Raw genomic sequence first — 25,945 nt, forward strand, 5'->3', positions numbered from 1 at the left:
GGACAGACTGGAGGAACACACCGTCACCATCAGCCATGGTGCATCGCGCGCTTTCAGATGCGCTTCTGCGGCCGTCTGGAACGCTCTTCCTTCTGACATCAGGAAGCCACTGGAGCTATGCACTTTCAAATCTAGATTGAAAACTCATTCCCTTAGAACTGCTTCTTGTGTTTAGTTTGTTGTCTTTCCCCGGCACCTCCGATTAGCACGGTTGGCTAACTACAGTGAAAAAGAAGTTCAACATACATGGTCAATTAACCGCCCGATGAAGGCCTCACACTAAATCGCCAACGCCTCGCACGATCCTGCGATGTTACTCATCCACCTAGCAACCACACACACGGGCCGATTTCATCGCTCCATCTCCTGGGTGGACGAAACGCTTGGACGCATTCCATTCCTTGGCTGCCACTCCGTTGTTCTTCTTGACCATCGGCCAATGGGACATAGCGACACCAAAAAATACATTGTAATGATCAGCATCATCAACATTTCATTTACCATTATTATTACACAACATACTGGTGTTGCCGCGGTGTAATGGTGCTGCTGCGGTGTGACGGTTCGCACACCGCACCTGCAATGCAGAGGGTCTCCGGTTCAATTTGATGTCCCGGCACGGCAGTTGAAAATGAATAGTGAGTAACAGACACATTGACAGGGTAAGAGCCACACAAACTGATAGAGAGATAGTGAGACGGTAGACATATACTGACTCCCTACAGACACGCAAGCAGCCAGTAATAAACGTATCCTGCCCAAGCACACTTTACGAGTGAGGCATGAAGACAAATCGAAAGATAAATACAGCGTGTGCGAGACAGACAGAGGGAGATAGACAGCGATGAAGAGAGACGGCATGGAGGGTGAGGAGCAGGAGGGAGGGGGTATTGAGAGAATGATTGAATGGGAAGGGAATAAACGAGACTAAACCTGGGGAAGGAGAGGAGGACGATGATAAAGGGCGGAAATAATTGGATATCGGAGTCCAGGGGAGGGATTAGAGACGGGAGACAAAATGCGGGGAATATGGGAACAGGGTAAGAGGGGGAAGCAGTGAGGGTAACAGGCCACGGGCAGAGGGGTGGGGGGGGGGGAACATAACCAAACCCACAAATTAAGTGGGCCATTGCGTTTCAAGTGTCTCAATAAATTTTTGGTCTAGTCAGATGGTCTCATTCCAGGCCTACAACCCGGCCCCATTACCGACCGTTAACAACTCATTGCCAGATTACGTGGGCAGCAATTCTTTTCACTCACTCGAGCAAGCGCGCACAACTGCAAGCGGACACATCGGAGCACACTGTTTATGTCGCGACGATTTACCAGGAACACCGTTGCTGCGTTCTTCCTTCGAAAGCCATCAGCCTCAGTCTAACGGGCCGAGTGCACGAAATACACCAAAGACAAAGATCCCCCCCGTGAAGCCTTAACAGACTGTTGGGGCAAGTGCTGTTAGCGAGCACCTATAAAGGCCGGCACGGCACACGAGGGGGTGGGTGGCCAACACCACGCCCGGCCGCCTTTGTCTCCCCAGTGGTGACGTCTACACATCGCACCGGGTACTCATTTGAGGCTGAGTCGACCTAGGGGAGGCCCAGATCATCGTCACCGGTGTTTGCCGTGAGCGGGAATCGAACCTGGGCCGCCAGGTTCGTAGCGCAGCGTCACGCTAACCGCTACACCACCGCTCCCCGCACAGAAGCGTACATACGCATGGTGATGGTCCGTTTAGAGGTGCCCCACCGATGTCTACCCAGCCTGCTTGCTTGCTTGCTTCTCAACGGGGCGATTGATCGTTGAGAAAGTGACGGTTCCCCGTATCGTTGTATGGATGCAGATTGGTTCGGAGATGAGTAGAGGCCTTTCAATTAAAATGTTGATTTCTCTATACTTTCTCCTCATTATGTCAGGGAGGCGTCTATAAATGGATCGTATACATTTCATAATTATTATTAATCATTGAACATTACATGATAGAAATGCACATCAGAGAAAAGATCAAATTATACACTGCAGCAAAACAGTATTGCAAATGGGGGGGGGGGGGGGGGAGCTTCTCTCATCCGTGTTCATCTGGGGGTGCTGTTCACGGATCCTATTAACCAGAATAAACACTCCTAATATACTCTTTACTCTTTGGCGGTAAAGTCACGTGGTAGGTATAAAATAAATTAAATCACGTGACGTTTCGGGCGCAACGCAAGCTGCACGTCATCAGGTGGGACAACCACAGCAGGAAACAATTGCTGAAGTGGGCAAAAGGGCTGCTGTGACAAGAGGCCATATAAGTACGAGAGGGTGGGGGAGATATAGCGGAGGGAGGGTGGGGGGGGTTGTGTGGGGTAGGGGGAGGGGGGTGCTGCGAGAACGTTTAGAGGATGAGCAGACAAATTGACGGGGGGGGGGGGTGGGGGGGGAGAAGTGGGCGGGGCTGGGAGTGGGAGGCTGAAGAAACTGGAGATGCGGAAATGAAGGCAACACCATAAAGCAGTTACGGTTTTACCTGGTTAATAACATCCTTCCAATGATTGCTCAATTTGTATCCATCTTCACGGTTGAAGTTATGTCTGTGTTTATATATCTGGATGGCTTCATGAACAAACCTTTGATCGTAGCCCGAAGGTTTGCAGAGTACTTTAGTCTCGGAAAAAAACAATATCATGAGAGCCCACAGCATTATAGCAATGGTCAGCCACGGCAGAGGTATTGGTTCTGCCGTGTTTCAGATCTGCCTTGTGTTCGCGATTTAACACCCACTACAAGTGCAACTTAGTTTGTAGACTCCAGGATATTGCATGTCAAGATTGCCATCCTTCACAGATGGGATTAGATCACGGATTTTGTGTACTGTACTGAATCGGACCTGGATCTTGTGTTTGTTTCTAATATATGCTCCTAATAAATGCATGGGAAACCATGGATAACTACGGAAAATAGGAGCCTTTTTTGGCACCCGCCACTTCTTGAGCGACTCCTCTCATCTGTGGAATGGTCGCAGATAAGGGGTGCTCATCGATAAATAAATATCGATGAAAAGGGACTTCTGTGGATGTATCACAAGAAAAAAGATGTGGATAACTAAGCGTGTGGACGATGTGGGCATGGATATGAAGTTTTCACAGCTGCATTAAATAACCGTCGAAGAGTTAACAAAACGGACAAGCAGACAACGTCACGACGGGCGGGAATTATTTTTTTCCTGTCGAATATTTAGAAAATGTTGCGTAATGTAAATGGTTTGAAAACTGAAATTGAATTGCCGTCCATAATTCAATGGCTTTTGAATCAACTGGGTAAGCACCACCTGAAATTCGCTCTCAATCGAATGTCCTTCAAACAAGCGAGGGCAGATTAATAAAAGCAGTGGATCGAAAAAGGCTGTGTATCATAATCATCATCATTATTGTTGGTAAATACACAAATGTATAGTCTGAGACAATTTGTTTAAAATATATATCCTTAAAGTATACCAACAAAACCAGCCCTGTCTGTGCAAAACAGATCCATTACTATGGTGAATAGATTTCAAATCACATTTATTTTTTAAACGGTATATGTTTAATGGTTCTAAAATATATATAAATAAATGAGCACATACAGTGAGGGAAAAAAGTATTTGATCCCCTGCTGACTTTGTACGTTTGCCCACTGACAAAGAAATGATCAGTCTATAATTTTAATGGTAGGTTTATTTGAACAGTGAGAGACAGAATAACAACAACAAAAATCCAGAAAAACGCATGTCAAAAAAGTTATAAATTGATTTTCATTTTAATGAGGGAAATAAGTATTTGACCCCTCTGCAAAACATGACTTAGTACTTGGTGGCAAAACCCTTGTTGGCAATCACAGAGGTCAGACGTTTCTTGTAGTTGGCCACCAGGTTTTCACACATCTCAGGAGGGATTTTGTCCCACTCCTCTTTGCAGATCTTCTCCAAGTCATTCAGGTTTCGAGGCTGACGTTTGGCAACTCGAACCTTAAGCTCCCTCCACAGATTTTCTATGGGATTAAGGTCTGGAGACTGGCTAGGCCACTCCAGGACCTTAATGTGCTTCTTATTGAGCCACTCCTTTTTTGCCTTGGCCATGTGTTTTGGGTCATTGCATTGCTGGAATACCCATCCATGACACATTTTCAATGCCCTGGCTGAGGGAAGGAGGCTCTCACCCAAGATTTGACGGTACATGGCCCCGTCCATCGTCCCTTTGATGTGGTGAAGTTGGCCTGTCCCCTTAGCAGAAAAACACCCCCAAAGCATAATGTTTCCACCTCCATGTTTGACGGTGGGGATGGTGTTCTTGGGGTCATAGGCAGCATTCCTCCTCCTCCAAACACGGTGAGTTGAGTTGATGCCAAAGAGCTCCTTTTTGGTCTCATCTGACCACAACACTTTCACCCAGTTGTCCTCTGAATCATTCAGATGTTCATTGGCAAACTTCAGATGGGCATGTATATGTGCTTTCTTGAGCAGGGGGACCTTGCGGGCGCTGCAGGATTTCAGTCCTTCACGGCGTAGTGTGTTACCAATTGTTTTCTTGGTGACTACGGTCCCAGCTGCCTTGAGATCATTGACAAGATCCTCCCGTGTAGTTCTGGGCTGATTCCTCACCGTTCTCATGATCATTGCAACTCCACGAGGTGAGATCTTGCATGGAGCCCCAGGCCGAGGGAGATTGACAGTTCTTTTGTGTTTCTAACATTTGCGAATAATCGCACCAACTGTTGTCACCTTCTCACCAAGCTGCTTGGCAATGGTCTTGTAGCCCATTCCAGCATTGTGTAGGTCTACAATCTTGTCCCTGACATCCTTGGACAGCTCTTTGGTCTTGGCCATGGTGGAGCGTTTGGAATCTGATTGATTGATTGCTTGGACAGGTGTCTTTTATACAGGTAACAAGCTGAGATTAGGAGCACTCCCTTTAAGAGTGTGCTCCTAATCTCAGCTCGTTACCTGTATAAAAGACACCTGGGAGCCAGACATCTTTCTGATTGAGAGAGGGTCAAATACTTATTTCCCTCATTAAAATGCAAATCAATTTATAACATTTTTGACATGCATTTTTCTGGATTTTTTTGTTGTTTTTCTCTCTCACTGTTCAAATAAACCTACTATTAAAAGTACAGACTGATTATTTCTTTGTCAGTGGGCAAACGTACAAAATCAGCAGGGGATCAAATGCTTTTTTCCCTCACTGTAATAAGCTAGAGCCCAATGCATTCAAGTTTAGCAACAGCAGCAACCATCTTCATTACATGGATCATAAACTCCATACATGACTCTTTTAAGAGCCTATGTGTGTGTGTGATTGATTAATCCGAGCTGCAGTCGCGAATGTTCAGGGCTGGTTCAAGCGCGTAAGGAGAGGTGTGAGTGTCTGTAAATGGGAAAACCAGTTAATTTACTCGAACCCCTTCGCTGGGGAAGGGGGGAGAGATATTCAAGCGGAAAAAAAAATGTGCTGACGTGTTCAAATCTGAAATGGGAACGTGGCTTGGGGGACTGATTGGCCCGTCTCAGGAATAACTGAGCCAGCATCGACGAGAGCACTTGGTTTCAAACCCCAGTGCCCCCAATCGAGATTAAAGCAGCTTCTCAAAGTGTAGCAGGATCGTGGCGGCATGGAGCCCATTGGATAATGGCTCAAAGTCACAGTGCCACCTCCGCTCTGCCAACGAGCACTACTGAAATTCCACATTGCCAATATTTTAGACTAGCTTTACTACCCGGCTTCGCCCGGGACTTGGATTCACGACGCCCAGCCGCCTTTGTCTCCCCAGTGGCGATGTTCACACACCACACCAGTTACTCGTTTGAAGCTGAGTCGACCAAGGGGAGGCCCAGGACCGGTTCAAATAATCGTCACCGGTGGTGGCCGTGAGCGGGAATCGAACTCGGGTCGCCGGGTTCGTAGCGCAGCGCGCTAACCACTACACTGCCGCTCCCCACACACAAATGCGCGAGCGTCCATAGATACACATAGACGCGCTTGCTGCAGACACACACAACTTTCAGGGTGCGTACGGCGGTAAACGACTGAAATAATAAAGCAATGCTGCGTGAAGAACGCCTTGGACCTGCAACACATTTGTACGTCACTTGACCCGCGATCAGCAGGCACACTCCGTTCACGCTTCCGCACAAGAGTCACATGACAGATGTGACGTCACAGCTCACTTGACGTGCAAAATATAAGGATTATTGCGCCCCCTCCCCCCAAAAAACCACAAAAGTCTATTTTTTATAATTTTCTGCATGGTGTACAGTCTGGAAAGTACCCACATGGCAAATTTCAAGTTTGTTGCATGTCGAGAAGTACGCTAAACATTTTGAACAGACACACATAATCAAACATTTCCCTTCTATAGATGTAGATTTGAAGCTGTCCCCCGCGGTCGTGTGGATTTTTCTCCGGGTCCTCCGTTTGTTTCCAATCCCACATTTAGAATCAACACACGCTTAGAATATTTGGCTGCTATAAGTTTCCATGCATTAAGCCACTTCGTTGAGCTATCATTTGTGGCCAGGTCGCTTCTGAAAAAAGGGCTCTATACAGCTCAGCGGGTCTTACCTGGTAACAGGAAAATGTTTTTTGCTTAGTTTAGTCAGTGAGATATCTGAACCGGTCCTGGGCCTTCCCTACGCCCGAATCCACCGTAAAAACGAGTGCGTCGCCGTGTTCTGCGCAAACATTGTCGCTCGGACAGTGTTGCCCCGCCGAGAGGGCAGCTCACCTGGATGTACTCAGTGATGGAGTTGAACACTTGCTTGGCCACCGCCATCGCCTTGGAGAAGTTTCTGCGTCCGTGGTCGTCGATGATCTCTTTGCCCGAGTAGTACCAATAGAAGTCGCTGATGGATTCCTGCGGAGACAATGACATGGCGGGGGAGGGAGGGGGAGAGGACTCAGCGGAGGAGATGTTACATATAACGCGTAGGTCATATTTAGATATGACGTGTGTGTCATATTTAACATGGGGGGAGGGGGGGGAAGAATAGATTCTTCCACTCACTATGCAAGCAGTGGAAGAATCATTTCGATCGATGCGATGAAGAATCTTTAGATTTCGAATTAAACTTTAATTATGTCGGTGAGGATATACCCAACATTCTTTTGGTAGGCATCTCCATTGTATGCATGTATGTTGAACTCCTTTCGCACCGTACGTAGCCAACTCCAGTGCTGAGCCAGAGGGTAAGATATTCCACATTTCCATGGCAGTGGCAAGTCTCTCCGAAGGCGAGGACATCTACTTGACTCTCCGCTAAAAAGGGTACTCATTTTATTGACACTGGAAGGGCGATATTCTGAGTTAATACGGACCAGGATGATAACATTCAAGCCTCCTGTTGTTGTATTTAGTGCTGCAACCACAGGGCCATGCAGCCACAGAAATGCAAAACAAGGCAGCCCTGAGCCAGTGGTGGACATTTAAAAATCCCATGGCAATAGCCAGGCTCTCCACAGGACAACCGCTGGATGACTTCGCACAAACCGATAGCCCGCACAGACGCTGGATTGCATCGACCCCCTGGCCGAGAAGTGAACCCGTGACCTTTGCGATTGTGATTTTAGTGCTCTAACCCACACGACATCCGGCCACTGTTATACGTTTTAAAAGCTGTTTTTTGTGGTCGCTCTGCGGGTACAATTGGCAGTCCGTGGACATAAACTGGCAGGGTTCAAGTCCGTGTCCGGGTCAACACAGGCCGACAAAAACGCCAAAAATACACCACGCGCTGAGCAGTGACCAGTGGTCGTCCTGGGTTGTTTTGCTGCTGTTGCTCCCATTTCCCGCTGTTCTCAACAACAATGTTAACGTCACCAAGGAGGAAATTCGCTAACAATATTGCAAGGGTTTTTTTTTTGTTTTCTTTCAAAATCCAATGTTCCAAGAAGTAGACATAATCGTTTCTAACTTTTCTTCAAACGATCGTGTTTTTTTTTTCACTTTCTGAACCTTCACCGTCGACATTCATTCACGTGTGATTATTATTATTATTCTTCTATTACTATTTGGCCCATGGCTGCATCTGTGGCAATCAAGCTACACGCGCTACCTGCTGCTCCTGCACGCATTTGTTTTGTGCAGCTGGCAGCATATTAACATCTTGCCACGGTGGCTAGGAGATGTTAACTACCTCGACTGGTATACAGGAGGTCGTATGGTTCAATCCGCAACCCTGATGCCTGCTGCTCTATATTTGGAGTTTGCGTGTCGCCCTCTCCTCGTGGTGACGTGGATTTTTCTCCAGGTCCTCCGGTTTTTGCCTCCGCTTTTAGAATCAACGTTCGCTTACGAGTATTTGACCGCTATACATATCCACATGATAAGTCACGCATATACATCAGGAGACGATTGCTTGTGCTGCGATCGAAACGTCGCGATATTTTTATCATTTTTTATTCGCTTTATTTTCATTTTTATTTGTATTATTTCATTGTTATTTTTTGTTTTTCTATCTACGTGACTTTACCGAAAGACCCAAAGAATGTGAATTCCTGCAGTCGCGAAAGCTTTAAGTCAGGACAAGGGAAAGTTCCACAAATTGAGCAACCTCAGAGCGACCGTTTCAAATGGTCATCCCAATCGTAAATATGGGACGGCATTTTGAAGGCAATTATCCTGAGACAAATGCACGAGCTTTAATGCACCATCAGCGTCACCGGCGTCAATGGAGAACACCCAGTTTGCTATTCTCAGCGTGTCTTGACACCGTGATTTTTAAAAAAATATTTACCAATGTCTCCATCGTCAAGGTGGGAAAATGATTACGACCAAACGTGGATTACAAGTCAGCAAAAACAAAGTCACGCTGTGATTATACCGACGATTGCACGCACATCTTCAGAGTGCGCGGGACTGTTCGTCCACAAAATGCGCCTTCGTCTGGGGGGATTACTGCACCGGCTGCCACACTCACCTGACCGTACAAACTGAAAACATCTGGCGGCCGGGATGGCATTTGTGCGTAACGCTGGCTATGTTACGAAGGATAACAAAGTGCGGGCGAAAACCAATTAAGCCCACTCAATGTCAGATCGGTAATGTCAACGTCTACTGGTGTCATGCGGCGACCCTGTAATGTCATTTGCCACGGTTATTATACAGATGCCCTTTTTGAGCTGACACTCTGGCGCACCCCAACGTGAGCTCGCGCACTCCGCGTACACCTTTACGGACGGCGATGAAGCGAAGCAACATAGCGCGCGCCGCCATCACGACCTACACAGCCGCCAACACCCGCACACACTGCCGTGCAGCAGTTTAGCACCAGCGTAAATGTGTTGCCGCTGCGGAATGTACAACCTTCGTCACTAATACGTGTTTCATACTGTATACCAATGCCAGCCAGGGGGGCGAGGTGGGTCCTGAGGAGCCGTGTTTGTTTTTTTTTTCCATTGCGTAAGCCGAACCGTGCCGCTGACATCGCAGAGCCACGCCCGCCCTGGGCCTACTTGGCCCTGAGCCAGATTCATGGATTTTGGTTTCTTTTACCAGGTAAAGACCACTGAGCTTATTCGCTTATTCTTCTTCTTCTTCAGTAAGTGACCTGGCTATCACAAATGATAGCTCAACGAAGTGGCTTCATCGTCCTGATCCACAGTGCCACCGAGCGTAGAACGACCATATTCTCCTGGTTATACAACGCACAATCCCCCCCCCCCCCATCGCTTCCTGTATTTCAGAGCGTAAGTTTGGGGGTGCGTCGTATTATGACGTGGAGACTAAATTTGTTCTCCTTGCACGACGTGTTTGAGTCTAGTTGCTCGAAATTATCTTCGGGAAGACGGTTCTCTACGAGCAATACATCACCATCACGAGGACAGGAGACTCCACCAGCTGTACGGAAATCGTCCTCCCCTCGAAGGCACCGCTCCCCGGTTTAAATCGGCACGTTCATAATCATCTCCTGGACGATAACTCTCTGAAAGCAATTGTATTCTCCCCGATTATAAAACGGGACTGTTTTTTCAAAATTACCCCAAGATTCGGGGGGTGCAAATCCTACTTTCCGGATCATCCTCGCAACGCGGAGAGTTTGCGGTTGTACGTATCGGGGCGAAGACGGTGCAACCAACCAATCGCAACGGGCTTACCTGCAACCTCAGCAGGTAGTCCACAGTGGCGATGACAATGTTGACCGTTGTGTTGTTGCCGACTTGGGTCCGCAGGTAGTCCTGGAAGTCTGCGTGGTGCGTCGACAGGTCGGAATATTCAACGCTCCCGAAGGCGTTTGACATTGGTAACCTTGATTAGCACGGTTGGCTACGTACGGTGCGAAGGAAATACAACGTACATGTGAGAGATGTCTGAATCAGTCTTCGCTAAATTGTCAGGGGGTTGAATCGTGCCATCCCTCGTGGAAATCAATAAAAGTTAAAGTTATTTCTTGCTCAAATGAGCATGGAGGTCGTGCTAATCATCCCATTTGCAGCCCTGAGCGAATTGTAGAAATTCCACATTACAATGGCAGGGGTGAGTTTATCCATACAACAATCACTGTTTACTTCCCCGGTAAAGCGGCATTTATTGTATCAACCCCAGATTGATGATGGGCCGAGGGAACCCCGCAACCGGTATTTGAACTCACGACCGTTCCGATTGCGGACCGCTCGCTAGATCGGCGAGACACGTGGCTCGCGTGAACGAAGTTTATTTGTCGTGAAACCAAACCACTTCGTAAGGGGCGGCACTTCGTAAGGGATGGCACTTCGTAAGGGGCAGCACTTGGTAAGGGGCAGCACTTGGTACGGGGCAGCACTTGGTAAGGGGCAGCACTTGGTACAGGGCAGCACTTGGTACGGGGCAACACTTGGTAAGGGGCAGCACTTGGTAAGGGGCAGCACTTCGTAGGGGGCAGCACTTGGTACAGGGCAGCACTTGGTACGGGGCAGCACTTGGTACGGGGCGGCACTTGGTACAGGGCAGCACTTGGTACAGGGCAGCACTTGGTAAGGGGCAGCACTTCGTAAGGGGCAGCACTGTCACAGTGAAGCATTACCAGAGTTGTGGCCCTCGCACAGAAGTTGTAGAAACCGGAAGAGGTCACAGGTGAAGCTGTCATCCTGCATGACCTTGTCACCTGTTAACACCGGCATCACGGTAAAGGAGGGAAGACAGCAGTGGAGAAAAATAGTGTGCAGAATTATTACGCTCATTGTCAACATTCAACACATTGGGGCTCACTCAAATGTGGAGAGTTATGGAGAAGCATGATGCTAGCGATTGTCCGTGACCGTTTCACCTTTCCGAGGTGTTTACTTTCTCACTCTGCCTCTTATTGTCTCGCAAAAGCACCTCATTTAGACATTTACTGTCCAAGAATTACGGAACAAGAGTGGGCAAATCCCTCTCTTTATTTTTACTTTCAAGAAGGTGCACAACTTACGTTGCAACGCAAATGCAACGGTGGGAGATGGCGGGCGCTTCATGCCCCCGAGGACTAACGCCAGATTGCGGGCACCGGGTCCCGGCCCCGTGCCACCGTCGCGACCTTCAACATCGGCCGTTGTGGCCATCGGCGGAGGTTGGGGCCGCACGCACACGGAGGTGGAAAGGGGCCACCCGATCACGAACGAATGCTTCTCTCCCGAAATATTTCTAGAAAATGTTTCAAACATGCGAGCGAAATGTCATCCCATCCAGCGTCGTTGGCGAGGGCGCATCGTCGCGAAACCGGATGAGAAATCTGTTCACTTTGTCGTGTCTTGGAGAAGATGCGGGTTTGTTTACTTAGCGTTCTCATCGTCGTCCATGGGCCAGATAATAATTTGGTACCACGTAAGGTAGCAGAACTGTATTGGTCGCACCGATGTCTTTATTTACAAGGGCATGATGCACAAGCTATTTGATAACGCCACTTCACTGTTTACTGTTGATGGCCTCACAAAGAAATTGGAACCGCAAGAGCTATGCTACCCTCAGGTGGTACCGACAAATGAGATATCTCGTTCGGCTGGGCTCATGTGCTCCAAAAGCGGCACGTGGGAACACACGGCTGATGTCACTTTACGCGATAAATTGTCGAGCGTACCCCCCAAACCGCTCACAGGGTTACACACGACTCACCAATTTGCACATTTTCCCATTCTGACATTTTCCTACTATGTTTCTACGAAAATAACGTGCACTAAAGGACGGCGGATAACAAAAAAATATATATTAAATTCAAGATTCACGTAGGAAACAGATTTCTTGGGAATGGATGACATTTCACCGTATGTCGTCTGTTGTTGCCGCGGCGGTGGGAGGGTTTCAAGCCACGATCCGTGCGTGTCGCCAGTTAGTGAAATCCATCCAAGTGCGGTAGCGGATGTGTGCAAAAGGGATTACGAGGATGGATAGAAGGAGTGACACTCTCCCAAGCACGGCCACATCATGCATCGCGTTGCTTGCATCCGTTGATGATCATGCGAAAGCTCTGGGGTTGCCTGGACTGGATGGAGACGGGGCAAAGCTACAGATGGATTGACGAGCTCTTTGGTGGGTTTTTTTTTTTAACATCATCCCAGGTTCGTGAGCTCCTGCAAACGTAACATTTCACGTTAGTTTTTACGCAGAAGCGTACACAGTGGTAGGAGCTTCGTTGAGAATATATTCTGACCACGCAATGAGTGAAGAAGGGCTGACCTCCTACAATATCTCACGAGGCAATGCGCTAGCCACATGAGAAGCATTTGAATGCATGAGTTTACATTAGCTGTATTGATCATAAACCACATCATATCCTCCAGACCCACACGTGTATTGTTTAGCTCGGTAAATAAAAAATTGTATCATAGTAATATTAAAATAAGAGTACAGTACCTTTCAAAAAGAATGCATACAGATAGTATTTGTTTTTTTTATTAGACCATAATTATAAATAAGTATGGATCACAGAATGTTAAATGTATAACTTCATATGAAACCTGTAGATATTTTTCAAGTGATATATTTGCATCACACCCACTACAAACTTGCAATACATATACGGAATGTCAGCTGTCAAGTACAGTACTGATAAATATTGCATATTTATCTTAACACAATGCAATCTGGATTTTATTTGAATAGTCACTAACACAGACCCCTACACGTAAATATACGATCGCCTTCAAATAGCCCCGGATTATTTTAAGATATAAATGAGTGCCCATAACTTTACCCCACTGCATGCCTCCTGCCAATTGACTTCCTGCGTCGTAACTATAAAGCAACTGCAGGCATGAAGGAAGTTAATTTGCCAAAGGTATCGGCCCTGCTTTGGACCGGGTATCGAACCCAATAGCGGTGTCTTGCGGGTCGATTATCACCTTCTATCAATCACCCCTTTTTATGCTCTCCCGTGATTGAGGGGGCACGTTAATAAGAAACTGAATCGGTGTTCGATTGCTAATTTATTGACACATTGTTTCTCCGTAGCGCAATCGTGCGTTGCTGCTTAAACAAAAAATACACACGGTTTGCTCGATCGCTTTTTTTTTTATTACGTTCTTAAAATTAGCGCACGTTAAAAGGCAGTTTTAACCTCGGACTCATCAGAGCTATGTTACGACTGCATGCTGATGTTTTGTGATCTGCGTTACACATTGGCCGCTGCTGTCCCAGCATTTACCCAAGCTGCCGGTACGAGCATTTCCCATAATTTTAATTGTATTTGTAATTAGAAAAAAAAAGATTATGAATGGGTAATTAATTGTGAACGGTATTCAAACAGTACATTCTAATTTAGAGCATTGGTTCAAATACTAGGATACTATGGGCCGGTGTCTACATTCAGCTGCCTGGCAGTTCACCAGCATTGGCCCGGCAAGGTGGAATGGATGATGAAACAATGAATGCCACAATCCGGTCAAGAGTTTGCTGTACTGAACCAATGCTGCCGATTAGATGCACTCCCCGAAGGCCACGTGGCTAATGGGATGTGTGCACATTGTTTTTTTTACTATGTATATATCTTTTTTTTGTTTATGGAGGAACAAATGTGGGAAGGTGTTATTTATTTTATTATACAAATTCACCACAACAACGCTGAGTGATTATTTGGTGTTAAGCGCATTCTAATTAATGGTTATTATTCTGGCTCACTTGGTACCTGCCTTTGGAAATCTGATTAGCGTCACCTGTAATGGAAGCAATGCGTTACTCAACAACGCTAACCAGATATTGCATTTGCGTGTATCTTGTTAAACACAGGCTTAGCCGTTTAAGTTTAAGACTAATTAAAGATTTATTGTTTATAAATTCAGACTACAATTACTCTTAGCAAGCAACTCCTGCACATTCAGGTCCAGTACTTGGATAATAACCTGTAAATTTCAAGTAAAATGTTTCGTAAGTAAAAAAATAAATTTGACAAACTTAATCATGGTGCTCGTACAATGCATAGGCATTGTACAATCTGTACAATGCATAGGCATTGTACAGATGCATAGGCATTGTACAGATTCACTGATTTCGGGGCACATTTGTAAAAGTTCCGTGATACACAAGTTTGGAATCAGATGTTACACCCACGAGGCTCACTTAATGGACTGCTCTGTCGGGCTTGTTCGTCACACGCAATTACGCGCAGCAGCGGCAGACTCATGATTAAAGTATTATGAATAACATCACCCATGCCTGAAAACCTCCCTTCGATTGTTTTAGCCATAAATACGTTTGCAATCATCAGAAAACAAATGTTGTGTTTCTTCTTCTGAGTGATTGCGCATCTGTGACGAGAGTTCTGCACGGACAGCCGGTCTGTATCATCAACTATCACCGTGATGTATATGTGGTACCCGGAAAATAAGAAGGCATTTCAAGAAAAACGACGTTGTTGAGCAACACGATGCTGCGAGGGAAGAAGCCTAAGTTGGTGCGTTTATTTACCTAAAAGAAATACCCCCGATAAGACTTGATTTTAAAATTTTCATCGCATTCTCGCAGACAACATTCGTACAACAAGTTGCATTTTTTTTTAAAAATAAATATAAAGACTTCAGGCCTGCAGCTGTGGTAGGGCACTGATGAATTGGCAAGCAATACTTATGCCAATTTTGGGGATATTATTCATGCTTACAAACGTCATGGAATATGCCTACAAAACTATTGCATCCAACGTGATATTAGTTTTAATCCGATTCTTACTTTTCCAGTGATTGGGATTCATCTTTTTAAATTATTTAAACTGTCACCTTGGTGTGCAGTGTGCGTGCTTCGCTCTTTTGTCAATCCACTGCTGGATGAGGGCCTCCTCCCCGCGCACCTTTGTGAGCCGTATTTTTTGTTGCCATACTTCACCACGCTGGTCAGTGCGGGTTTGGAAAAGACGAAAGGACAGCACCGGACGGCCACGTGCTACGGCGTGTGGTTTTCGCCGATCCCAGCGCTATCCAGGCACAAAGCTGCTTAGCTTCCCAAGCCTCACGAGGCCGGGCGCGTTCCGGGTGATTTTGTCACAGGCGTGAATTTTTTGGTCACAATCGTTTATTCGTAACTCTGTGTGCGCGTGTGATTGTTCCATAGATCGAACAGCTGTTTTAGCCAATGCAATTGTTATAGTTGTGGGGTCCTACGTGCATTGAAACTGGAGGGCAGTCAAAACTGTTAGACAGTGGATTATTTTTAAAAATTATATTTAAAAGTCACGATTACTTATTTCATTTTCTCTCGAGTAATACTGTACATTATAGCTCATTTTCTAATAAGGACTGAAAACTTAAGATGGCTCAAGATTCTCCATTTTAAATGCAATCACAATGACTTAAGTAAGGTCCTCTATGAAACCTTACTAGGGGCTACTGAGATTTCACAACTGTTTGATAATTAGTAATTTTAATTACAAGATTTTGTTTGGCGAATTTCTTGCATTTTTTGCATGCGGATTGACACTTTGGATGGCCTGACAAAAAGTGTGCGACATTCACGCGATGGGAACTACTTCTCCTTTGCCGTACCACCTCGTCACTCAGAAGGCTAGGCGTCCCCCCTCCCCTACCCCAACATTCTGTGTGATGGGAGTCTCTTGCTAGAACTGACGATGCGTGGCTGTCACCTTTGCACGAGCCAACAACCGTGACTTCAAAGCCACTGGACATTATAGAACAGTTTCGGCATGTCTTTAACATCCCTTTTCCACCGGCACATCCGAGTGGAGTCGGCACGAGGCCAAGCAGGGCCAGGGGCAGGGCCAATGACTTGTTCGTTACGTGTGACGTCCGTCAGGACGCAGCTGTGGCGTGATGGCGAGGTGTTAACTGCCTCTCCTGGTATGCAGGAGGTCGTGGGTTCGAACCCAATCCTGCCACCTATATATTTAGAGTTTGCATGACTCTCTCCTCGTGGTTCCAGGGAATTTTCTCCAGGTCCTCTAGTTTTTCCCCTCCACGTTTAGAAACACGCGTTTAAAGTGTTTGGCTGCTAGAAATTTCCACGCGATAAGCCACTTAGTTGAGCTATCATTTGTGGCCAGGTAGCTGCCGAAAAAGAGCTTTATAGCTCAGTGAGCCTTTCCTGGTAAAAAAAAAAAAGTTTAGTTGTAGTTTTACATGGCGTCACCGCATCATCTACATGCATTTCGACTTATGCTTTGCAAGTGACGTCAATCTAGCACCACCCGTGCAGTGGAGAACTGGAATCAGAATTGTGAGTTGGGACTACTGATTTTGCCAACGGTATTTGGACTGTCACACAAGAACATATTATTAGTATTATTTTTGGGAATCGGTAGATTATGGCGGCAATGTACTATAGACGTGTGTGCGAGATGCGGAATATTATTTATTTATTTATTCATTGACAATCGCTAACCTCAAAAATGCCCTCAACACCCGCAGGTCGGAAATCTCCCAAGTTCAAGAATGAAATGTGTCCATGCCATATCATCAAGGCAGACTGACAAAGATTTAGTTGGAACACGCAGTGCAAAAAACGTTAATGAAAAAAAAAATCTGCAAATTAAAACACACGACACGGTGCCCATTAACACATACTCGTGATGAAAATCAATAAAAATAAGAGAATGACATGGCAAGTCATTGTTAAATTCCACTGTGCAGCTTCAACACGACGCTATGCTGTGCGCTTTAATCGTGGAACATTGACACTCGCCTGACTTGCCCGTTTGCGCCAGTTATCTTTTTGGGGCCCTTCTTTGTGGCAGTGGCCATGCTGATGCATTTACAAATAGCGAGGCCTGATCTAAACTGGTTCGAGCCGAGTACAGTGCCAAATCTCTCTGCTCAATTGTTGGCGTCTGTCTGTCCGCGCGTGATGTTTATGTATGAGAGCGGTGGTTTGGCGGTTAAGAGTGCTTCACCACGAACCCGGCGACCCGAGTTCGATTCTCGCTAACGGCCAACACCAGTGACGAATATCTGAACCGGTTTTGAGTGCCTGGTGCGACTCAGCCTCAAATGAGTACGTGGTGCGATGTGCAGTAAACATCGCCACTCAGGAAACGTAGGCAGCCGGGAGTGGTGCTGGACACCCACCCCCTTCGCGTGCCGTGCCAGATCGTAGGTGCTCGCTAACAGCACTTGTCCCTACAGCCTGTTAAGGCTATACGGGGAATCTTTGTCTCGTGCTTATTTCTGAGATCTAACAAAATAAATTCAATTAAACTGAGAACACCATCTGGGTGGTACTGTGGTTAGTGGACTCAACTTAAGAGTTGGACCATTGCGAGCACATCCTCAACTAGAGATCAAACCCAGCCGCTCATCATTCCAGGGGTTGAAAAAATATATTACCATATTGTGGGATATCAACAGTGATTTTCTTGGAAAGTGACTGACCACCGCCATATGACTGTGGCATTGATACTACTGGCTCAAACCCACGAATAAACGAGTGGTAACTGGTTAGAAAAAAAAAAATCCATGCCTTCTGTGTCATAACAATGCGCAGATGGCATGGATTTTCCGGCATGAGTCCAGGCCTAAACCTACTGACCCAATGTTAAAGTGAAACACACTGATGGTCTCACTGGCCATGATCAAACAAGTTTCTCAAGTGTAATGAGTAGATGGCCTCTGGGCTTTTCACTGAGTATGGTATACATATAAATAGAAAACACATAAATTAAAGTTTTCACTTGACCGTCTACGCAACATCAGGGAGCCCTGTCTGGTTTCTGGACAAGACAGATCAATTGGAGACAGCAGATGTCATTCCATAATGTCAGTCAGGTGCAGAATTGGTCGCAAACCATTTGGAGCCATTAAAGAGTCCGTGTCGCATTTGAAATAAAAATGAGTGACGAAAAAAAATCCCAAATCGATTATTGCACTTGAGAAAAACCGAGTGGTGTTTGACGGGTGCAGACACGTGGAAGTGCGCCACCGAAACTCCGTGTGAAACCGGTAACCGAATTCCAAAGTGAGACAAACAAACAAACATAACTTCCAAAATTCTGTAACTCTGAGCGGGACGGCCAGGCGAGTGTTAATGCCCTGCGAGACACCATGCAAAGTCACGAACGAAATACCGCAGTACAATAACAACCTGCCACAAATCGGGACGCGAGAAAAAGCAGCTGTAATTACCCTGTTCGTGAGAAATGACTAACGGAACACGTGTCGACAACACAAAGGGCATGGAGGATGGTGAAGGAAGACACAAAGGGGAAAGCAAAATGAAAAGAAAAAAAAACAGTTAGACAGAAAAACAAGTATTAAAACTGTAAGCGCACACAAATGACGATGTGTATGGGAGACGCAGCCTGCAATCGCGGGGATGACGGACACGGCTCGGTTGGAGGCTTCCTCCGTCACTGACAAAGGCGGCGTGGGGCTTACGGACACCATTGCACGTCCATACACATATGCATTTGTATGTACAGCTATGTGAGCAAATGAAACCATGCAAACACTTGTTGCCTTTCCCTATCAGACGCAGGATGACCTCACGGATTCTCGACATTTGATTAGGCGGGGGGTAAAGGTGGCGGGGGTTTCTGCTTGGGGCGCTTGTCCAGACGTTTTGGAGGTGCCCACACTCGACCCCACCATGCGCGATGTGCCGATCGACTAACTGTGAATATGAGAATAGGTTTTCCCCTCTGGTCTAACACCGTTTTGAGACGAGGCTCGAAAGAAAGCTGTCTCTGGTGTGGACCAATCAGTTTCAAAGACAATGCCACAGATACTATCAGAGCGTGTTTTTTGTTTGCATTCTGACCACAACTATTGTGGTTAATGCACACATGATTCCTCGCAAAAAGGTTTCAGTTTGGTGTTTTAACATCTTAACACAGCTGTTTTGTTGCCAGAAAAAAGGTGAAAAGCTATTCTCACAGCTTGCCGATAGTTCTAACTGCCGTGCCGCGGGATCGGACCGATGATCTCCGTATATCTTTCGCAAGCCCAGCATGCTGACCATCACACGGAGGCAGAGCATCTCCCTGCTCAATCGTACTCGAACAATATTCGCCTTCAGATTTTCAGCACCGGACCTGATAGCGTCTCCCAGTAATAATTAACGCGGCGGAAGGATTTGAGAAGTCCTGCGGCAGTTTACTTCATTAGCTGATGACCGAATGGATTTACGCGTGTTGAAATTCTTTCGCACCGTACGCAGCCAGCCTTGCTAATCGGAGGTGCGGGGCAAGGACAACAAACTAAACACAAAAAGCAGTTCTAGAGAAATGAGTTTTCAATCGAGATTAATTCAAAGTGAACAGCTCCCAGTGGCTTCCTAATATCGGAAGAGAAGAGCGTTCCAGACGGCCGCAGAAGCGCATCTGAAAGCGCCGCGCGATGCGGTGACCGCCGCCTTCGTTCGATGGCAGCAGCCAAAAGCCGCTGCTGCTGCTGCTGCGAGGATGACTGCAGTTCGCGTGATGGTGTGATGCTCATTGACGAGATCCGCGAGGCATCGCGGATCATTTGCGGCAAGCACTTTGTGCGTAACGAGTGAATGGCCGGCAAACATCTGGCAGATCGCTTTCGGAAAGCCCCGCGGAGAAATGTCGGGCTAATTTAGGCAAGTCCACGTGGAGATCGCTCGTTTGCAGAGTACCACTTGACGTGGCGAACTGAAGGCATCACCCGGGGCGCTGGTGTGTATCCCGGCGTAAGCGTAATTGCAATTTGTGCAATTAGCAGTTGCGGAATGCATTGCTGTTCGCGTATCTATGCACGTGTCGCCGTAAGTGTAGGTGTGTCCGTGTTGATATCATATATACAGAACTTCTGGTGTCCGTGGTCCTATTACCCGCAGCTCCTATAATTATCAATCGCAGCTGTCGTCTCCGCGCAAAACTCCTATTATACGCGGCCCTATATCTTCCCATTGTGTGCAATTATCCGTGATTTTACCCATAATGCACAGCAAAGCAATTTTCTAATACTCGTATTTTTTTTTCCGGATAAGAGGAATTACGCGGGAAAATCATCGCATTATCCGCGGGGTTATCCGCAATTATTATTTTTACCCCATGGATAGGAGGATTACAATTTTCGGTGGATAATAGGATCAGCGATATTGGTCGCCCGAACCTCGGTCACCTGAGTTTGATTCCCAATCACGGTTGACATCAGTGATTGTTATCTGAATCTGTTCTGGGCATCACCTAGGTTTACTCAAACCTTAAACGAGTACCTGATGTGGTGGCGTGTAAACATGAGCAACGTGAAGACCGGGCGTGGTCACGAGCCACACTATGCTCAAGTTAATAGGTGCTCGCTAACAACGCAGCCGACCCGGGTTTGATTCCCGCTCACGGCCAACACCGGTGACGATTATATGAACTGGGCCTAGGCCTCCCCTAGGTCGACTCAGCCTCAAATAATTACCTGGCCTGGTGTGTAAACATCGGCACTGGGGAGACAAAAGCGGCCGGTCGTGGTGCTGACCACCCACCACCTGTGTAAGTAGGCTACATGGGTGACCTTTGCCTTTGTTTTGTATGCATCTGTACGAGTGTGTAATGAGTGTGTATGTGTAATGTGTGCGTATGTGTAGGAGTGTGTAATGAGTGCGTATGTGTAATGTGTGCGTATGTGTAGGAGTGTGTAATGAGCGCGTATGTGTATGAGTGTGTAATGAGTGCGTATGTGTAGGAGTGCGTAATGTGTGCGTATGTGTATGAGTGTGTAATGTGTGCGTATGTGTAGGAGTGTGTAATGAGCGCGTATGTGTACGAGTGTGTAATGTGTGCGTATGTGTAGGAGTGTGTAATGTGTGCGTATGTGTAGGAGTGTGTAATGAGTGCGTATGTGTAATGTGTGCGTATGTGTAGGAGTGTGTAATGAGTGCGTATGTGTAATGTGTGCGTATGTGTAGGAGTGTGTAATGAGCGCGTATGTGTAGGAGTGTGTAATGTGTGCGTATGTGTACGAGTGTGTAATGTGTGCGTATGTGTACGAGTGTGTAACGCGTGCGTTTGTGTAATGTGTGCGTATGTGTATGAGTGTGTAATGTGTGCGTATGTGTAGGAGTGTGTAACGCGTGCGTATGTGTACGAGTGTGTAATGCATGCGTTTTTGCGGTGTGCACTGCTATTCGACCCGGTGGCGCGACGGCGTGGCAACACCTAGCGACGATCCAATTCGCCAAATACATGGCAGCAGGGCATATCGACGCACATCGGTGGCGGCGGCGTCGTTGTTTGGTGGCGGCGGCGGTGGTGGCAATGCCACGGCGGATTTGGTACGTAAGAGTCTAACGGGCAGAGATGATCTCCCAAGCGAAATGCATGAGGGAGGGTGGCGTTTGTGCACAGACTGCCCTATATGACATCATAACAACAGTCTGGACCACTGGACGGGTTCCGCAGGATTGGAAGGATGCCCTGGTGGTCCCTGACCCTCTGCTCACGATCATTGAGGACCTTCATGATGGTGAGCGGGCCCGTGTAAAACTACGTGGCCGGGAGTCCGAGCCATTCCCTGTACACCTTGGGGTGCGACAGGGATGTCCTCTGACTCCCACATCATTTAACATCGGTAGCTGTTGGTACAGATATAATGGGAGGCTGATCGATGCCCAGGTGCGGTCAAGGGATGGCTCCCGATTGCTCAACCACGTTATGTATGCTGATGATTTGGTAATAGCTGTTCATTCAGTGGAGGAGTTGGAGACGCTGCTGCTGAGACTGGAGCGTGCCACTAAGAGATGGGGCCTTACCATAAGCCCCACCAAAACTAAGCACCTGCCTGGGTATTTTATACCATCGGACACTCCACCCCCACAACTCCCAATCAGTGATGGGGCAGTTGTGGAGAGAGTGGAGAGTTTCCCATACCTGGGCAGTGTGCTTATGACCGGTTCCAGTTTAACAGCAGAGGTCTCACTCCGAATCAGTCGAGCGGCAATATCTTTTCATCGGTTGTGTAACGCTGTGTGGAAGCTACCTGGTCTGTCGCTCCGCACTAAGCTTCAGGTCTTCTCGGCCACGGTCATTCCCTCCCTTCTCTACGCTTGCGAAAGTGGACCTCCTTAATGGAGCATCTTCGCCGGTTGGAAACATTTAGGCTGGCCTCCCTACGATCCATCCTGGGTTTAACCAGGCTGGATTGTGTGAGGAGCTCAAAAATCCTTGAAAGATCTGGGCAAGGTCCCATTGGTGAGCTCCTCCGGCAGGCAAGGTTGCATTGGCTGGGTCATGTAGCCCGCATGCCCAGCCACCGCATGCCGAAACAGCTTTTGTTCGGCCAGATCGAGAGGGCTAAACGGGCGCAGCACGGGCTAGAGAAGAGATGGAGTGATGTGGTACAGGAAGACGTGGAGCTGAGTGGACTTGCCGATGACTGGTACCAGCGGTGTCAAGATCGGCCTCTGTGGAGGAGGCTCGTGAAGGACGCTATTGGGCAGTTGGAGGCAGTCGCACTCCAACAACAACGGTAGGTGGAGGAGCGACGCTCACAACAACGAGCGGAGCGCCGGGTGGCTAAAGCACAGCAGGTTGGCACAGTAGGGGGCACAGGTGGTGCACCAGCCAGTCATCTCAGTCAGTCGACCCGTGGCACCTGGGTCTGCCCCGTGACCTCCTGCCCGCGGGCGTTCGACACTTCACGTGGCCTCAAGGTGCACATGGCCTGGCACAAGCGTCGTGGTGACGTCACCGCCACTTAGTGGCGAATGGCAGTTGTTGTTGTTGTGAACGTGTGTGTGTGTGTGCGGGGAGCGGTGTCGCAGCGGTTAGCACGCTGCGCTACAAACCCGGTCACCCGAGTTCGATTTCTGCTCATGGCCAACACCGGTGACGATTATCTGAACCGGTCCTGGGCTTCCCCTAGGTCGACTCAACCTCACATGAGTACCCGGTGCGATGTGTAAACATCGCCACTGGGGAGACAAAGGCGATCGGGCGTGGTGTTGGGCACCCACCCCCTCGTGACCCGTGCCGACCTTCAAAGGTGCTCACTAACAGCACTCGCCCCAACAGTCTGTTCAGGCTATACGGGAAATCTGTGTCTTTTGTATCCTGCAAACGTGATGCCCGCATTTATATTCTCTGGCGTGCTCTCATCAGTGGGTGCGTGAAGGCAAGACAACTGATGAATAATCCAACCCCACGTGCCCCCCACTGCTCACCCAGCCAGATGCTTGCTTCAAGGCAGTCTCAAGAGGAAATGCCTCTGCCAACCACTCCGCCACCACCCCACCCCCCGACCGCCCCAAACAAAACCGCTACTGAACTACGACCTCACAAACGGTCTTCTCCCCGGTGGCGTTTCCACAGCGCCATCTGAAATCTCAGCGCTTCAGGGGGCCACTTCCAACGAGATGGGGGAAGTCGTGAAGACTCCAACCGATTCACTCCGGTCACCTGCTCAACTGCTGTCCGTCGCCTCCGTATCACTCTTCTGTCACCACCAATGAGATGGGAGGTGGTCGTGGAGACTCCAACACGACAGAGCAGAGGTGATCTGGTGCCCACCAATTCACTCCGGTCACCTGCTCAACTGCGGTCCGTCACCTCCTTATCGCTCTTCTATCGCGACTACTGCTGCCGTCATGGTTACTGTTCCCATTAACTCGACTCATCCGCTCCTCCCACCCACGTTGATTAACTCTGTCCTATCAGCCTAACGGTGCCATCTCATCCATTTTGTGCGGAACCACCACCACACACAAACACACACCGCCGGTCAGATCGCTCGTCTCTCTGCTTCCCACCCCTCACCGCCCATCTTTGAAATTCCCTCCATTCGCGCCTGGGCAGCCCCCGGGTTGACTCAGCCTCAAATGACTACCTCGTTTGATGTGTGATGACTGGTACCAGCGGCGACAAAGGCAGCCGGGTGAGCATGGTGCTAGCCACACCACCCTTTTGCGTGCCATGCCGTGCTAACAGATGCTCACTAACAGCGCTTGCCCCAGCGGACTTATGCAGTCACGAAAGCTTTAATACTTTATTATCACACTTTTACGGGGAAGTTACCGTTGTAATTATGTCTAAAATGTGCCCTTTTTGAGCTGCCGTTTTGTATTTACAAGAGGTGGTCCTTTTTTGAGCTGCCGTTTTGTATGTATAAGGGATGTTTGTATTTATTTATTAAACCGTGTATCTCCATAGAGTTCAAACATATGCAATCAGTTTCCATACACACACACAAACATATGTAGAAGAGTTAAATTATGCACAGCCCTTGGTCAATCCAATGATGGATGAAGGCATCACCATGCTGTGGTTGTCAAGGTGGTTGTTTGACCATACTTCACCAGGCTGGTCAGTGTGAGTTTGTGAAGGGGGCTCTGGCCCAGTTGAGATATCACTCGCCCCAGATGTTCGCCATGGCTGTGAATCAAACTCCAGTTGCCAGGTTCATAGTGCAGTGCGCTAACCACTGAACCCCCCGCCCCAACACAAATGTACAATGTGTACTACTTTGTACTGTTCGCCAAAAAGCGAAGAGTACAAAGAAAATGCACGTATTAGAGCATTTATAGAGATATATAGCGATAATATATATAAAACTATTAATAGTTTTGTCTTTGTACTGGCCTAACACTGGTGAGACTAGGCTATAATGTAGGCTGTCTGTGGGGTAGGCCATATATTATAAGAGTGTGTTTGTTTGCATATTCGCCATAATTACTGTATGTGATGGTTAATGCAGACTTGATTCCTTGCAAAAGGTATCTATTTGTTGTTTGAACATCTTAACACCTATTTTATTTTATTCTTATTTTTCATACGTATGACATCCACTCTGCATAGGGTTCCGATAACAATGGTTTGTTTGGCTGTTTAGAACAAACGCGTTTCTTAGTTTTTGGTAAATAGGTGTTCAGGAAAGTGTATAAATAGGTTGGTGGGAGAGTTAGACACTGGTTAGTGGGAGGGTTTAATCGGAAAGAGGAGAAGCTTTATTCACTTGGGACACTGAGGGTGAGGGAGGTCCTGCGCATGATGCGATGCTCACCTCTGGGAAATTTAGCGGTCACGATTCCCAAAAAAAATCAACAACATCCCAGCACGGGAATCATAACGATACAATACATTTCGACCGTGAGCACAAACTCTCATGCCGCTACAAATATAAAGCATCCCTTTCTTGTGCTCATTCCCTGGGAGATTTAGCCAAATGGACTCTTAAGAGGCAGGGGTACTCACACTCTACTCCACCACAATGGACTGCCAAGTGACGACGTCCACTACAGCGTGACCGTGGTGCGAGCGGGTGGACAGAGGTAATGGCAGATGATGCGCGAGGATTGAAGCCAAATCGTGGCTGGGACTCCATAAAGGCACTTGCGTTAAAGAGTATTTGACCGCTCTAAATTTCCACATGATAAGCCACTTTCTTGAGCTATCACTTGTGGCCAGGTCGCTTCTGAAAAAGAGCTATATAGCTCAGCGAGCCTTGTCGGCTAAAATAAAAATATAAATAGTTTATAGGACTGTGGTTCCACTTTTGCTATTGGCTCCACACAATAATAGTTTAGAGCCTCTTGTCTGCTGGATGAAGGCCTCCCCATGCCAATGCCGGTCGCGGGGAGTTGTTTGATCTTACGTCAC

The 25,945-nt window shown here is 47.5% G+C and overlaps 1 protein-coding gene across 11 annotated transcripts in view; it reads right to left on the reverse strand.

The window, feature by feature from the left end:
* Positions 1–25,945, reverse strand: part of LOC116953891 (ryanodine receptor 2-like) — a 321,447-nt gene that overhangs the window by 101,099 nt on the left and 194,403 nt on the right. For 7 of the 11 annotated variants that reach the window (XM_032974196.2, XM_032974189.2, XM_076051966.1 and 4 more), the window contains 4 exons: positions 18,522–18,539; positions 11,012–11,092; positions 10,107–10,195; positions 6,739–6,867 (listed from right to left, as the gene is read on the reverse strand). In XM_032974196.2, the coding sequence (XP_032830087.2) occupies positions 6,739–6,867; positions 10,107–10,195; positions 11,012–11,092; positions 18,522–18,539 (317 nt within the window). The remainder of the gene's footprint in view (positions 1–6,738; positions 6,868–10,106; positions 10,196–11,011; positions 11,093–18,521; positions 18,540–25,945) is intronic. The other 4 variants (XM_076051967.1, XM_032974194.2, XM_032974193.2 and 1 more) reach the window with 1 other exon arrangement.

Source organism: Petromyzon marinus, chromosome 53 (genome assembly GCF_048934315.1).
Source record: "Petromyzon marinus isolate PM22_M1 ecotype Great Lakes invasive population chromosome 53, UKy_Petmar_22M1.pri1.0, whole genome shotgun sequence".
NCBI lineage: Eukaryota > Metazoa > Chordata > Hyperoartia > Petromyzontiformes > Petromyzontidae > Petromyzon > Petromyzon marinus.